The following is a 17508-nucleotide window of genomic DNA, read 5'->3' as shown; positions in this document are numbered from 1 at the left end:
TGTGAGTTCAATATGAAATCAACATGAATTCAATATGAAATCGATATGATATCAATATAAAATCAATATAAAATCAATATGAAATTTATGACATTAAACCCCATCCATCCAACTTGGAAGTTTGCAAATGCTCATTGGTTTCATAAAGCTATCTATGAGGAATATTTCTATGAAGAATAGTAAAAATTTTCTTGAACATCCATATCGATAAGAAATTAGTCCAAACTGTCTTGCCAACAAAATAAGATGAATGAATAAGAATAGACATTAAAATGATTTTTAAAGGACTCAGTGGAGATTGAATTCATACACACCTGAAGTAGCGACCTTATCGATGGGGAGACCCGAGTCAAACGACATGAAGCCAACAACAGAGAAGATGACAAAACCTGCGAAGATGCTGGTGCTACAGTTCAGAAGGGCGATGATGATCCCGTCCCTGTATCACAAAATAACATTCGTTATAAATCATTATTATACATCATCATCGCTAAACATCATTATCAAACATCATAATTATCATACATCTTTATAAAACATCATTAAAATCATCAATATACAAAATCATAATCATCATTCCTATTTCATGCGCTTTAAAAGCAAAATGTATTATTGGTACTGATTATCATTTCAATTTTCAATTCATTATTATACATCACCAATATGTAATATTTTTATAAATCATAACTTTAGCATGTACTTTATTACTAGTAAAATGGGTTTGTATTTGCAATGCATTCTTCACTTTAATAACAAGAAGACATTATGAAAGCGCACACCACTAAGGGCAAAAATTAAATTGACTAAGACATTATTGTCGATTTCCATTAGTAATAGTAACAATTTCACAATATCTATCACAATATCACAAGGTGCTAAAAGAAATGGAACCAAAATGATAACAAATTGGAAAAGAAAAGACATGTTTTGAGGGTAGTAACACAAACTGTTCTCTGATACAAAGTGCTACGTGGGTCCAGATTTTTATGCAGGTACATTTTTTTCAGTTTTGTATAGTCTGGGAATGTTAAAGGAAGGAATATAGATACATCAGTTACTCCGATGGAAGAGTATAAGATATAGATATATACCTGTAGAAGTTATTGTTGAACTTGTTGTAGCTAGCCATGGTCAGTAGACCACCCCAGGACGGTCCAAGAGAGTAGAAGATCTGAGCAGCAGCATCTTTCCATACCTTCATATATAAACCAATAAAACACATCAACAAACAAATCAAGATTTAGAACTGTTGAAGTAAATGTTCTTAAACATCAAATTTATTATGTCAATTTCTTTGGATTTCAATGGATCACCCAGGCAGCATTTCATGAAACCATCATAAATACAAGTTTGCTGACAATCTATTGAAACATGTGTATTACCACGTTTCAATGGATGGTCGGTAAAAACTTTTACTGATGATGGTTTTGTAAAATGAGGCCCTGATGACTATGCTTGAAATCTTATATATTTGCTTCCCATTAGAATTCCTTTGATAATGATGAAGTATTTAGTATTTAATTTCTTTCTACATCAGAAACTACTGGGTATTATACAGATATTGCATGCTCTGCAGTTGAAAATAATATGATATATGAATAAACAAAATTAGAAAGTTCCTTAAAGCTATTATGATTACCAAAGCCAAAGCTGAAAGATAATTGGATATCAGAAACTTTGATTACATGAATAATGCTTTCAATCTTTGTTATATAAAATAAGGGTATTTGCAATGGCATGCTTTGCTACTATCCAATGCCAGGCACATTATCATAACGTGTCTCTCATGTCTACAGAATGCAACTAAGATAATGAAAACCAACAAGGAAGTGATGTTTGGCATGGATGCACTAAAGTAAAATATATAAATAGAATTAAAAGTTATAACATGCCCATTCACTACATAATACAACTATTGGATGTAGATATCAGGAAATGCACTTGCAAATGCCTAAATTTATACTGGTAATGTCCTTTTTGCATGCAAAATATCATAATACACACATGATAAGAGACTTGACACGACTCTCATTAATCCTGAGCAAATATTCTCTTCAGAAGGGCTCAAGTGTGTTTTGTAAAATCGTCCCCTTAGACATATTTACTGTGGAGCCATACTGCAAACGATAAAAGCTGAGATAACAGCATTAAAGGAAATACAAAGTTTTGGTATGGGGTCATGGATTCGGTTCAAATGAACATATTGGAAGCATATACGATCCTACAATATTTAGTGATCGTTGTCGCGGTCGAAATCGACTCTAAAGTTATGAAATTGTAAATAATAAACACTTTATGTAGAAAAGCTACCTCTCAAGGTCAAGATATGATTTAAGGTATAAAACAATGTTTATTGACTAAAATTGACTGATTAGCTACTCTCGTTCGGAAATTATATAACACAACTACATACTCTGAGATTTTCATTGTCGCAGCTACCATTAAACGGCCGTAGGAGCTATTTGAAATTTATCAAAATTTACCGGGAGCACCGGTAAATCTTTATATTCAATTTTTCTCGAAAGCAGAAGTGTTTTAGGGGCTAAAATTTATGGTGTTTTTAATACATCCACAGGGGCATCCAAATATATTAAAATTGTAAAGAATCACTATCCGCCCAGTTTTCAAAATTTCCCAAAACTTTGTAATACCTTTAAAGAAGAGCATCACCTCATATGACCAGATGAACTAATTGACCTCACAATCTCATTGGCTAAAAATGAAATTCCTGCCATAGTTTTGGCAAGAGAGAAGGAGTGAGAAGCTTACCCTGGGGTCCTTGAGTCTGCTGAAGTTAGGCCTGATGTAGTAGAGGATACCGTCTAGGGATCCTTCTAAGGTAAGGCCACGGATGAGCAGGATCGTCAACACAATGTAAGGAAAGGTTGCAGTGAAGTACACCACCTAAATCAACATCAAATTAGGAAAAAGAGAAAATATATTATCCTCTTTGCTCCCATTGTGTTTCAACCACTTTTTAAAGAAAAACTAAATGCTCTGAATACATCAGATTTCCTTTGAACATCGTATTAGCAACACCTTTCTTGTTCATTGTTATCCTGTAAGCCCTTAAAATGTAAGTTGTATAATGAAGCTTTAAAGGGATCCGGTAACTTTGTCTCAGATTTGGAAACAACATTCTGGATTTAGCTCACGCTGCAATGATAATTATAGACCCTTAGGTCAGTCAGGAACCCCACGACTTGTACAAGCTGATCGCCTGTCTGATTATCAAGAAATTTATGATTGGAATAACAAATTTTGAAAACCATTTGCCAAACCGTTTTCATAACACTACAGTCTATTGGGGAAAACGAGTATGGTAAAACCGGTCACTCAAAGATTTTTTACTTTTTTAAGGCACTTCTCTATCATTTTAAAGCGAATTTTTTTTTAGGGCTTCGATATTACACCATATCACAGACACTGATAACATGTATGGCCGTGTATCTCAGATTTAACATTGTTAAACGATCCCTTTAAGAATTTGCAAGTTTGTATGTAAGTATAATGATTTTAGATTTGCATTATTGCCAATTTGATTTTTTTCCTATATAAATACTCATTCGACCAAACAAACTATGTATCATATTAAAAGAAACATACACATATTGTGCAGTAAGTTGTCTTCTCACAAGTACATGTAATTCTGCTGACATGAATTATTAACAGAGTTCACATTTAAAGCTTATCTGCCGTAGTTTATAGGAGGGATTAGACTGCCCTGCAAGGTCACTGGACAGGTGGTTATCTCATCAACTCAGCTCTCAGTTAACATAAGAAAAAGAGGATCATGGGGGACCAATGGTCACCGATTAGTCATTGTTTGTTATATAGAGGGCGCAAGTAGCTAAAAGTAGTGCAGTGGGCCTTTAATGTGGAATATACTGCAGGTATTTGCAGTACCAGCTTAAAGTTTAATAAATTCATCTCGTTTCCTAATGAAGTGTGCCTGCAAATTGATAATCTGATGATGCATTATACAAATTCCATCAATTTCACGGTAATTGCTATATTTAGGACACTTTCCTGGTAGTCTTTTGAGTTAATAGTGATAAAATATAAGTGAATATGTGTACCTGAAGTAAAGGGAAGAACAAAGCTCCTATCATGTTTAAAGTGTTGATTTTCTTCTTTTTATTTTGAAAATGTAGTCTATTTCATTTGTATAATTTTGTTCAGGATTAATTCATCTCTGGTAGAATTGTTTATGCTTTGCCCGATTTGGTCTATTATAAATATATCAATAATACTATTGAGAACACCCTAGCTAAACAAGGCATGTTGTAGTTATCATCATCATTACTATTATTATAATCTCTCAGTCATATTTTTTAACATGCATTTATGTCATATTCACTAAATAAGGTAAAGGTCGATTGAATACATGTAACAGAGAAATCAAATGTGTCTAGCTTCACTCAGCAGAGAGCAATGGCTTTAATATGCTGTCCTTGTAAAACGGACTCATGAAACCTGATTACAAAAGACAACAATTAACTGACCTATCGGTATCTCACTCTTAAAATATCCACTGTATACAGAAGGATGAGATACAGAAGGATGAGATAATGGGTACATCCTTCAGATTTTTTTAAAACCTACAAACAATTGTCAATCAAAATACTTGGTTGACAATCTGGGCTGTATACTTCACAAACCCAGTGCTTGAACATTTTGATTGAGCTTTCCACACTGTTTCAAACTAAATTTGCTTAGCTCAAGTGATAAAGAATGGACAGAAATTGTATTTTCACTTAAAATGCTAAAGTGAAATGTTGATCATACCCGAAACAGGTAAAAATGGTATGGATTTCATAATCACAGCAGTTTGGTCCTTAAAATATGGATGGCTCAGTAAGCAGACCAAGTCATGAATCTTGCATTCAAATCAAGACAACAGTCCCGTCTTCATCAGACCAAGGTTGCAAAATAACCCGCTACTTTGAGACTCCGGATATTTTCCTGAAGCTCGAAATTTCAAGATTTTCAAGATTTCAAATTTATTCATGTTTCCAACAAAACATTACAAATCAATTATAAGTATTTAAAACAAATTTAAGAAATACATGTTGAAAACAAAGGGGTCCACTAAAAAGCAATGCTTGTACAAGTGTGAACACCTCAAATGAAACTTAGGAATAATGAGTAATTAAATTAACTAATCTGTAACTACAAAAGGAACTACAAAATAGGGGAAAGAAAAGGGGGAATGCCAACAGAGACGAGAAAGGGACAAGACAGTACTTTACACGACAATACATAATACAAAGAGTAGACAATGACAAAAAGAAGTGAGAGATCGAGGGTACAGAAAATAATACTAAAAGATGAGCTGCATGTGGGGTTGAGAAGAAGATAAGGAAAGAGAAATGCGCGTTTAATAGAAAGGAAATAAGCATGAGAAGGAACAATATAATATATCAAATTACATCTTCAGTCAATGAGCGGAGAATGATTGTGTATTAAGCAAAAAGCAACAACGGCATAAAATTCAATGAGGTGTATATGATTTTAATAAAAACAACTTCAATTTTTTCTTAAAAGTATTAATCGATGGAGCATTTTTTATTTCACCACTTAATGAATTCCAAAACTTTGGACCTTCATATATAAATGTTTTTTGAGCTGAGAGGGTCCGCAAGAGAGGTAAATGGAAATCATCTGAATGTCTTGTTGGGTAATTATGAACTGAGCTATTTTTAAAAAACATTTCTTGAAAAACAGATGGCAACATATTATTATTATAATTATACATAAATTGACCAAGTTGGAAGAAATACAAGTCTTTTACCTTCAGTATTTTATTATCAAAAAATAGAGCGTCTGTATGGGAGCGAAAGGGGGAATTACAAATAATACGAATAATCTTCTATTGTAATAAACACTTTATCTAATAACGTTTGATGAAATAGCGTCTTCACCACACCGATACGCTCATCACAAACTAGATGAAGATGGGCGCAAATTAGCCGTAAATAGCGGTTTATTTTGGAAACAAGACCAAGATTTATTGGGATATTTTCTCGACTAAATAGCCTGCTACTTGCAACTGCGAGCTGATGAAGACGCAAATTAGCTGGATAATTTGAGATCGGGCTAGTTAAAATAGCGAGTTATTTTGCGAATTTAGCCTGATGAAGCCAGGCCTAATGTCAGTGGCTCTACATGCTTTGATAAATCCCTTTGCATGGTTGATGACACAGGGGAGGCATGCATGCATGTATGAACAATACAGCTTGGGACTTAAAGCCCAAGTCCACTCGAAAAATAATTTACTTTCAATAAAAGCAGAATAATAAGCCAAACCAATCAAAAAAAGTTTGAGCAAAATCGGGTAACTAATAAGAAAGTTATGAATTTTTGCATGACATTTCACAAAATCTTTTATGAACTTTGAAGAATTTATACTATTTTCTGAATATTGTATATTATATTCATAATTACTGATTTTTATATTTAGTATCAAATTTCACATTTTTCATGATTTAACTGGAAAAAAAATACTCTATATTAGTGCATCCACACAAAAACATATTACTATTAATCTAACTTGGATGTTGGTGTGAAGAAATAAGATTCTTAAGGAGAAAATAGGAAATTTATATCAGCAATATAAAGAAAATAATTAGTGGATAGTGAGGACATGACGTCACAGACTCATGAGTGAGTTGCCAATTTGTCTAGTGATTTTCAAAATGTTTAATGTCATTAAATAATCATAACTTTCTTAATAGTTATCCAATTTTGCTCAGATTTTTTTGATTGGTTAATCTGATTTTTCTGCTTCTATTGAAAGTAAGTTATTTTGGGAGTGGACTTGGGCTTTAAGTCCCAAGCTGTATTGTTCATACATGCATGCATGCCTACCCTGTGTCATCAACCATGCAAAGGGATTTATCAAAGCATGTAGAGTCTAGATTGCATACCATCTACTTGGATGTCTTTTAGTGAACTAAAGTAAATCACGAGTTGCCCAGACACTGCCCTTTCCACTTCCTTGCAATAATGGTTGGGTTCACACAAGATTCTGTAAAATCTGAATTAGGCTAGAGCCTTGTGGTTTTAAGAGGGATCTGGAAACTTTGTCTTAGATCCTTTAAAAAATCCTTGATTTAGCTCACGCTGCAATGATAATTATACACCTTTAGGTCAGTCAGGAACCCTATGACTTTTACAAGCCGATCGCGTGTCTGATTATCAAGATATTTATGATTAAAATCAAATTTTGCGTTTTCCAAACAGTTTTTATTATACTACAGTCTATTGGGGAAAACGAGTATGGTAAAAACCGGTCACTCAAAGGTTTTTACTTTTTTGAGGCACTTTTTTAGGGCTTCAATATAACACCATATCACAGGCACTGATAACATGTAGGGCTGTGCACCTCAGATTTAACAATGCTAAAGGATCACTTTAAACTAAATGATGGCTTTGAAAACTGAAAGTTTACATGCAGTTTAAACGAGCGATCTTATGTTTAGTGAGACGATTACGAGCAAACCAACTACGTAAATGAGTGTTGAGCACTCGTAAAGAAAACCTCCAAAGGAATTTCATGGTCTAAACAATTGAGATATATTCATGCACAATTACACCTCAACCATTTCCACTTGAAAAGTTAAATATTTACTTGAAAGGAGTTTCATCATCTCGAGATTGCCAAATATCTCGTCTTCACTATCTCGAGATTCGACCTCGAAACTTGAAACTCGACCTTGAGAAATTAGCTCGAGATATTTTGCTCAGCGTTAGCGTGTATTGCGAATCTTCGGTCTAGTGAAGACGCACGGGACAAATAGCTGGATATTTTGCCAAATAGTATGATATTTTGCAAACTATCCCAAGATACCTTGGGATATGATCCTGACCAACTATCCAGCTAATTTGCTACTTCGTTCTAATGAAGACGCAATTAGCTGGATAGTTTGCGATCAGGATAGTTCAAATAGCTGGATATTTGGCAATCTCGAGATAGTGAAGACGGGCCTTTTGAGGATCGAAAGAAAAGATATAAATCAAAGAGTATATTTGCTATATAAGCTATGCCAATACAGAACAATAAGATATACAATATAAGGGTTGGCTGATAGGTGAACAAGAAGAAAAAGCTAAGCATTTTATGAAATGCAAACTGCAAAGTTTGTTGACCAAATGTTGACCATCATTATTTGATCAGCAAATAGTGGCCAGATATTTAATGAGACCATTACCAATTCTAAAGTCTACGGAGACAACAAAAAAGGATGAGTAAACTGGATGAACAGATCAAGAACTAGTTTACAAGGTCAGTCATTCCAATTCCACAGATGTTGGTCTGTTTCAAGCAACAGTAGCTGCATCTACACTGCAAGCAAAAAGACGTTGGTTTTCTTTCCACATTCCAGAGTTTTGTCAACGTTTATTGGTTGCATTGTAAAGGCAGCTTTACACCCAATTTGTTGACCATCAAAGCAGACCAAAGCAGGTGCCACATGTATTATCTCATGAATGTACGGTAAAAAGTAGGGCGAAGGTAAGAGCCAAAGGTATTGCTCCACTGCCTTCACATAAAAAAGGAGTACCTGTAAACACTGTCAAGTTTCAAGGATAATTAATAATAATAATTAACAACATTTGTATAGCGCTTATCACAAAATATGTCTCTAAGCGCTAAAGGATCACTGAATAGTCTAAATGCTACCATTATGATGCCTCTGAAGCAGAAATGAAACACCCCATCAAAGCCCCTTTAACCGGAAGTGCCCTAAATCCCAGTATAAAAGGGGTAAAAGATGTGGGATGGTGTGTACATAAAATTCCTGTGAAGGGCAATTATAATCCAAATGAAAATCTAAATGGGATTGTTTCAATTTTTTTGGAAAACCACACCCCATCAAAGCCCCTTTAACCTGAAGTGCCCTATAAAAACCCAGTATAAAAGGGGTAAAAGATGGGGGATGGTGTGTACAAAGAATTCCTGTGAAGGGTAATTGTAATCCAAATGAGAATCTAAATGGGATTGTTTCAATTTTCTTGGAAAACCTCACCCCAAGAAATGACTTTACCTATTCCAAGAGATTTATTAGATTCCCCACCAAAATGTACGAGAGGCATAAAGCAAGAATATTGTAGTTTCGCAGCATGACATGGGCATCTCCATTTTCTTGATAATAAGAATAACTTTTCCAAAGAATTTAGACTGGAATGGTGCATTCATGGGGCATGAGCCCATACATGTTTGTTTACAATAGCATAGACTTGGTAAAAGAAGATTTTGCCGACCAAAGCAGTTGCCGCAGTAGGGACAATTTAATAGCAAATCTGGTACTGAATAGTGTTTTTAAAATAAGGACTAGGATTCGTGTGTCACAGGTTTTGTTACTTTTGTATTAACCTTCAAACACAAAGCTCCCAAATATGGGTATCCTTTTTTATGAGGTGGGGAGGGGGGGGGGGGGGTGCTCAACACTTTAGTCGTCCCTGGATATTATTGCAATGTGTCGAGTGATTGCCTGCTTGGATAAAGTACATGCCAACCATTTGTGTTCTGGTAATTACCCTTTAATTGACAAGAGGATATTACATCTAAATCTCTTGTTCTAATTCATCTGTTTTGCTGGGCGGTTGTGTTGAGTAAAAGTCCACGGTAACTATCTCATGATGACAAACACCTAGTTCTCTCTATTTCAAAATTGTTTCTCCCACCTCTTTTCAAGGAACTTACTCAAGTTTCAACTTTTTACCTAATCAGATTTCCTGTTTTTGAAAGCAGACTGAAATGTTTAAGGTTTCATCACTCCAATGTAAGATAGTCATGAGTCAGCTTAAAAAAATGTATTTAGAAGACGAAAAAAACAAGGATATTCATACGGATCCAGGCTAACTTGGACCCAGGGACAACTCGGCCCCAATGCAAAAACTGTTATTTTTTTTGTCATTTTACCCTAACCCTAATCCTAACCTGCAAAAATTGACTTTTTTTGCATTGGGGCCCGAGTTGTCCCCGGATCCGAGTTAGCCTGACTGTATACATACACGTGAGTGATGCAGAAATTATTTTCTTACCTTTCCAACACTTTTGACACCCTTGACGAGAGCGAGGAAAGTCAAGATCCAGACGAGCGCCAAACAGAGAAGAAGCTGCCATCTGATAACCCCGGTGTCATGCAGGCCAGAGCTACGCTGGAGCACAAAGTTGCTGTTTCACCCACACCCAAGCACACACCCAAGCACACACGTTTGGAGAAAAGAAGATCAAAACAAGGTTCTAGCATTAGCATGACGGTTAAATTTTTGTTTAAATGAAGGGGTTTAGATAGATTAGGGTTTTACTCAGTTCAAGGAAGGGAGAAAGATTGCATATTAAAAATATGGCCGGTTGATGAGTTGAAAGCTTTATGCAGATAAAACTTAGTGGACACACAACAATTACTCACGACCTAGGGTAAGAAACAAACATAAAGACAGACAGAGGGAAAGAGCAAGAGAAAGAAAAGAGAAAGAGAAAGAAAGAGAAAGAAAGAGAAAGAAAGAGAAAGAGAAAGAAAGAGAGAGGGTGAGAGAAGAGGTAGAAAAAAGGTGGAAAATCATAGGATCTGGGGCCATCTGCAAGTAGAATGACTTGGAAGAATTTTCTTTTAAAGCAAAAACAGTTGAGAGTTCAGGAGGGAAAAAGGTAAAAAAAGGTAAGAGCCATGCGGGAACGCAAAAACTATAGAGGTTCAACAAATTTGAGTGATACGTTAAGTTTTGAAAATCAACTTTCATTTCTCAAATGTTATTTTGCACACAAAAATTTAAAAACACAAATTAAAGGGAGTTCGCTTGTAATGATAAATATAGTACATCTACAAATCCTACCAGTGTTTTTATCTTCTTATAAAAATGAAAAGAATTAAAAAAATCTGTCCTAGCTACTGGATTAACCAAAAAGACCTTTCTGTTTATAATTTTGTTTAAACAGGAGATCTTATTGAATTTTATTTATGGTATAAGAAGAAAGCACCGCAAGTTTACACATTAAATTGCGAGCATTAACGAAAAGTGTTAATGGGAACACATATCATATGGACAAAAATCTGTAAACCGGTATTGAAACACTTTACAAATATTTATTTTGGCCAGTTTACAAGCTAGAAAACACTGACTGAAATAAAGTCATATTCATATCATTAGCTGTTAATCAAGGAAAGAGTACAAAGCTGGATATAAGGTATGCATCTGAAATTCATTACATAACAAAGGAAATGCATTGGATAAAATTTGAAAGATATCATGTTGAATAATTTGTGAAACTTTGAACAGCACATAGCTTGTCGTGATGCAATGACTTCGGCATGAACAATAATTGAGAACTGCTATTAAAATAAACATATGATTCAGCATCGTACAATTGATTAGACACACGCACAAGAACACACCCACCACCGGCCACTCCAACGCAGACCCATAACCTCGCTTAGCACCTGACACAGCACTTCCACCACTCCATTCAATACTCGCACACGTCTCGGCAAACACACACACCATCTAGCATGGTAAAACGTACACATCAATCACCCAACCTCTATCACCTCCTTCGGTGTTTCATGATTATCTCACCACAGAGACAAGGGCTTGACAACCTGGTACCACTGCTGCAACGAAAGGTGATTTGAGTTTACTGCGATTATGAAGAAAGAAACAAGGATTGACATGATTAGTAGTATGTAAATTACACCACCCCTGCCCCCTTGAGAATGTGTAGATTTTGTCAAGATGTGTGATAGTGTCAACAACTGAATGGAAGTTTGGAAGGAAAAAACGAACAAAAAAATCTTTGAGTACGTTTTACCCGAGATCAAGAAAATGTGATTTTCTTTTTGTAAAATATATCAGATTACCGCTACTATACATTTTGATCGAATTCTGAAATAGAATTCAGGTCTATTTCTCTGACCGAAATGTCAATGCCTGACTGACATGACAGACTTCAATGTTATTACAGATGATATTGATTTAGTAAAGAACATGTGTATCATTTCCTGATGTGGGTCAATATTTGATAGAATGCAGCTGATTAAATAACTTTAAAATTAAATCGACCCTTCATAGTTTTTGAAGGATTTTGCTCTAAATATGTGACAAAACTTGTGTAATAATGAATTAAGCATTGCTCTCTACATGTATCTTGCCACATGATCTATTATCAATTCCTCTTATTTAGGGCAAGGTTTTACACTATAACAGTTAATATCACAATAACTTCTTTTATTCGAAGTTAGAATTATGTTTAGGAATGTAAATATAATCTATTGTGGTTACATTTGTTGAAGAAAATTGTCACTTAAGTGTTTTGCATATCATGAGACGTGTAGATTTCAGTTCATTCCATCATAAGCCTCAGTCACAAATGCCATTACGAACTGCTACAAACGCCGTACAAAAGATTTTTAGACAATGGAAATTCGGGAAGACATTGGAAAAACAGGGAGATTCGTACAATTATTGTTCATACAAACGTTTGTGACTGTAGCATTAAACGAGAATTTTCTCTGACTTGAATTTCTATACATGACGATACTCTTTCGGTCATGCTCCCTTCTTCTTTTTTTCTCCCCTTCCCCCTTTCTCTCTCTGGTCACAAAAGCTCATTTTATTGATTTTTATAACACCTTGAGGTATATGTATCTCTTTTCATTTTCATTTTTTTTCTCTCTCTCCCTCTTTTTTGGTTACAAAAGCTCTTTTCATAGATTTGTTAGATAATGGACCAACTAGTCCATGGCATATCTTTTCAACACCTTTTCAATTCTGCTTCTGAGCTTTCAGTTGCTGAATCACTATTGGTTTCTATTCGTATCTAATAGTTCTTTCTTCTTTCTTTTTAATAATTTCAATCCTTTTTTTATCAATATTTTTGTGTGATTTGAGCTCTTTCTGGATTTTCCCTTTAAAAATGAGATACCTTAAGGGGTTTTTCTTAATATTTTCAAAAATCTCTCAGTGCTGTTTGATCTTTCCATTGCTATATCAATCTTGGCTTCTGCTCATTTTTTCCTTCTGTTCTTCCTTCCTTCCTTTTCTTTACTAGTTGGAGATAGAAAAATCGAACCCTTTCAGAAATATACCCTTTCAAAATACTTCTGCTTGACATAGTTCATATTTTTTATGTTTGTAAATGACCGAATGGTTTTGTGTAACATTGATGACAAAAATAGTCATCATGGTTTTGATTAGGCCTTTAGTTTTCAAGATGGAAATTTTGCCGGGATATTGTTCCGTAGAAATGCGTTCGTAGATGGTATGCTTTTCATGACAAGAATGTTTTACAGCAGTAGATTGCTTGAATTTGTAAAAAAAAATCTTTCAGATTTGGAGAGATTAAATTATGCTTTTACGGTGACTATCATGGTTGTATCACTTGTATTTATGAGAAAATGGTCCCCCCCCCCCACCTCATTGTGAGTATAAAGGATGAACATGTCATGGTATAACTTTGAAATGACTTCTCAGGCCTCTTTCACACCTGATGTGGTGAACTGCCTCAATATAATCGAAATATTTAGTAAACTGCTTCAAAATTTAAATAATTGAGTAATTGAAATGGCAAAATAAGATTACACTGGCATGGTGAGCTTTATACCGTGTGAGTCCAAAAAAAGTTTACACCTAGAAAATTGCAAATTATTTTAAAAATCATCTATGCACAGTAAATTACTATACATCTTATAAAAGAGTGTTTTATCCCAAATCATTTGGTACCATTTATGTGTGGCATGTGTTCACGCTTGGATGAACAGGTGGCATTGTTTGCGAGAGTGCAAAAATCGACTTGCGCCAAAGTGACGCCTACAGTATGTATTATGTTGGGATTAGCGCGCGGAATGAGAGAATGAATTGAATGTATAAAATGAAAGGCATTGCATATGTTTTTTTGCAAAGGGCAAAGTTGAACACACCCACACACGCGCAAAAAATGTTCGTTGATATTTTATATTAGATATTTGATATGTGTGGCATGATTAATTTTGTTTGGGATGTTATTTGGATCTGCAAAGACCGAATTAATACCCAAATCCCAATTGTTATATAACATAGGCAACTTTGGCGCAAGTCGATTTTTGCACTCTCGCAAACAATGTCTCCTGTTCATCCAAGCGTGAACACATACCACACAAAAATGGTACCAAATGATTTGGGATAAAACACTCTTTCATAAGACATATAACAATTTAATGTTCATCGATGATTTTTAAAATGATTATCAATGTTCTAGGTGTAAACTTTTTTTTGACTCACTCTGTATTTCTGTATATTTGTACATACAGATCAGTGAAAATACTAAAGTACTTCTGTCGTGTGTACCTTTTTCAGCCCACTTGCCAATACTTTACATGGAAAATTGTTCTCTTTTGCTGTGGTAGCTAATTTTGAGGTGGTTTATCGCATTAGGTGTGAATAAGGCCTTACTGGAAGTCTCACTGGGTTGATCAAATGACATGTTATGTTGTGAGAAGCAAGTCAGTAAGAGTTGAAAGCTATTGTAAAGCCTGCATGATGGAGATTAAATCAATATGAGCGATATCTCATCTTGTATTGGATATAATCAGAAAACATAATTGCAAAATCTGTTCCTTATTAATTCTTCTTTGGGTTTAAATAACATGAATTTTCCTGTTTTTGTAGCAAAAGTAGGATGTTATAACTACACCCAAATGAAAAGGTATCATATTTCTTAGTTTTGAGTGATTAATAGCAAACTTATCTTTTAATAGTCTAAATTTGATTCTCCTTGATTAGATTAAAATGAAATCAAAGAGGGGGAAAAGAGCTCATCAAATGGTCTTCATCTAAATCATTACATATTTCCCCTTTGTTTTTTGTAAACCCTGTCAGATCTTTAGACAATAAATTCCAAATACCTAAATAGCCTTTTCGAAGTAAGATTCAACAGATAAAATTGATCCGAATTCAAAACCTCTGTGATGACACAACTTGGATTTTCTACCATCCCTCTTTCTATTCCAAGTGGTTGTACCCTTTTCTGGGTGCCAGAAAGGCATTAGCTCTGTGTAAAAGTACAGGAGTTATGCCCTCCTGGCGCCCACCACAGGATACTTTCCGATTTAGAGTGTACTCCACATGCATGCTTCAATGCGAGAGAGATTGATTGCGCATGATTGATGTCTTAATGTGCTTGTAACATATGTGGCTATGGATGGCATGTATATGTATGTATTAAGAACCAAAGCATGTTGATGTTTAAGCCATACATGTAAAACAAGGAAGAGTTCTCAGGATAATAATTGATATTCCAAATATCTACATATAGCTACATGACATGTAATTTTTCATGAGAAAATGTTACATTCAAATTATCAATGCTGTATGTGGTTTTCATTTCAAATCAATTGTAAAATGAAATTGAAACAAAACCTTGCAACTGTACATTCTGTCCTGAAAATCATCCTTTCTTGATTTTTCAATTGCACAGTGATCTGTAATTAACCTCCAACATTGTTTCTTTATTCCTTCAAGCATGTTCTAGTTGATTATCTGCATATTATAGCAAAATTGTGAGCCATATATTCATTATCTTACTTTTCTGTCTCTTGCCTGAGAACTCCACCTTCTCTATGAAAATTAAATGTCTCAGGCATACATATATAAATATATAGTGTGAGTCAAAATAGTACTTTATCCCAGATTAGATTGTGTATTTTATTACCCAAATTTTACCCAGTTTTCGATATATACATACATTGAAAATAATGAGTGATAGAATCAATGATCAGTAATGTCTGCTGAGAGCCATACAGGTATCAGTCAACTCATGCCGATTTGTACGTAGAGGGAGGACCAGAAAGTAGGTATTAGATTAGATTTCAAGTCTGAATATCTTTCCGATTAGGATAAAAACCTAAAGTACAAAGCCTTCTGCCTCTTGCATCCTGGTCCAGAGCTTTGCTCCCACAATGCATCAGTGATGATGTCATTCTTCTAATCGTGTCATGTTTTCTTTTGATTTTTGTTTATAAACACAACAAGATAAGCCGAACAACAAAGAGTGGAAAGTTTGCCTCCTCTTCAGGATCTACATGTAAGTTGTAGGGGTCAACTTGAATAAACTTACCCCTAAACTGAAAAGGAGTAAGATTTATATCAAAGTTTTATCTCCACAACACCAAACATGAGTTACTTCTCCCTCTGGTTCTCATCAGACAATATGAGAATGAATCACAATTTGATTTCGAACAAACACTGAGAAGGAAAGGATATCCTGAGCAGTTCAAACAAAAGTGAGTCGATACTCCCCATTTTTTGTTAAAACTAAGCGTACATTGATCAGATATTACATACATCACTTTCAATGCGAACAATCTAGTTACTTATTAGGATCCTGTTCTTCCTAAAAATCCTCTATTTGCCACTCTTTGATATCATAATGGTTGATCAAAGCAAGTTCACCCTGTGATCGATTTTTATCGCAGGTATAAAGTAATCAGATGAGAAACACACTATAGACTATCGGCAACATTTTGGGGGGAGAAATAAAAGACATATTTCACGTTTGCAAACATTTCCAAAGAATCATAATGTGAATTAAGTATAAATTGCATCGCCAATCAGAATACAAGAGTATTCTAAGAGGCGATTACATAATCCAAACATTGTATACAGGCAAAACATTAAACACTGGCATTGTCCAATATGTGACTGTTTGAAAATGTTTGCAACTGTTACCCTTGTCTTTTTGTAAATTTGTAAAATGATGAAAGAATAACAAGGAAAATTTAGGAAGAACATATTTTTGCTGATTTGTTCAAAATTCTGATTTCTGCAAGGTTTTCATCGTTGCATCATCTGCATATGTAATATGAAGTAGCTCTAGTGATGATAGTTGCACAAAATCATTCACACACAGGTACTGTTCAACACTTTCAAGAAAATATATTAATAGTAAAAAAAAAATTAAAAAAAATCAAACTAGATTTCAAACAAACTCGTCATATTTCAGGGTGTTGCTGGATAAACTTGCCACTTATTTTCTTCTTTCATTTTTCCATGTTTGTATTGTACACATACAAATGAAAAAAATATGCTAAAACATTATTCTAAACATGTTTAGCTAGATTTTTCGTGGAATAATAAACTCAGTTAGTTTGTAATGATCATTTCCAAATTGGTATAAAACAAATTGTTCGCATCTTAGCCTAAAAATATCGAACAGCACCTTCACCATTGATCACAATACACAGAAACACCTCAGAGCAAAGAACAACTGATGAATTTCTGGGAAACTCGTCAGATGTTTTTCATGCATTCAACTCAAATGTATGGTCCCCCAGAAAAACAAGTGCTTTTTGCATTTTTCCCATTGCAACAATTGCACATTTTGATACATTCTTTTAAAAGGCTTGGGTGGGACACAACACTTTGTAATTGTGTTACCAACTGTGAAATCTAAATATAACATAATTTTTGTCCTTCAAATATTCATCCAAACATGAGGTTTTAATACAATGTAGGACCATACAATGAATA

At 34.5% G+C, this 17508-nt stretch overlaps 1 protein-coding gene across 1 annotated transcript in view; it reads right to left on the bottom strand.

The window, feature by feature from the left end:
* The window catches only part of LOC580968 (sodium- and chloride-dependent glycine transporter 1), a 47661-nt gene that overhangs the window by 11464 nt on the left and 18689 nt on the right, over positions 1-17508 (bottom strand). The window contains exons 5-8 of the mRNA XM_030980414.1: positions 10048-10180; positions 2770-2904; positions 1092-1195; positions 315-439 (exon numbers count right to left, since the gene is read on the bottom strand). Of these exons, the coding sequence (XP_030836274.1) occupies positions 315-439; positions 1092-1195; positions 2770-2904; positions 10048-10180 (497 nt within the window). The remainder of the gene's footprint in view (positions 1-314; positions 440-1091; positions 1196-2769; positions 2905-10047; positions 10181-17508) is intronic.

Source organism: Strongylocentrotus purpuratus, unplaced genomic scaffold (genome assembly GCF_000002235.5).
Source record: "Strongylocentrotus purpuratus isolate Spur 01 unplaced genomic scaffold, Spur_5.0 spur5_scaffold_11, whole genome shotgun sequence".
Classification (NCBI taxonomy): domain Eukaryota; kingdom Metazoa; phylum Echinodermata; class Echinoidea; order Camarodonta; family Strongylocentrotidae; genus Strongylocentrotus; species Strongylocentrotus purpuratus.
This window is presented reverse-complemented; position numbering and strand designations above follow the sequence as displayed.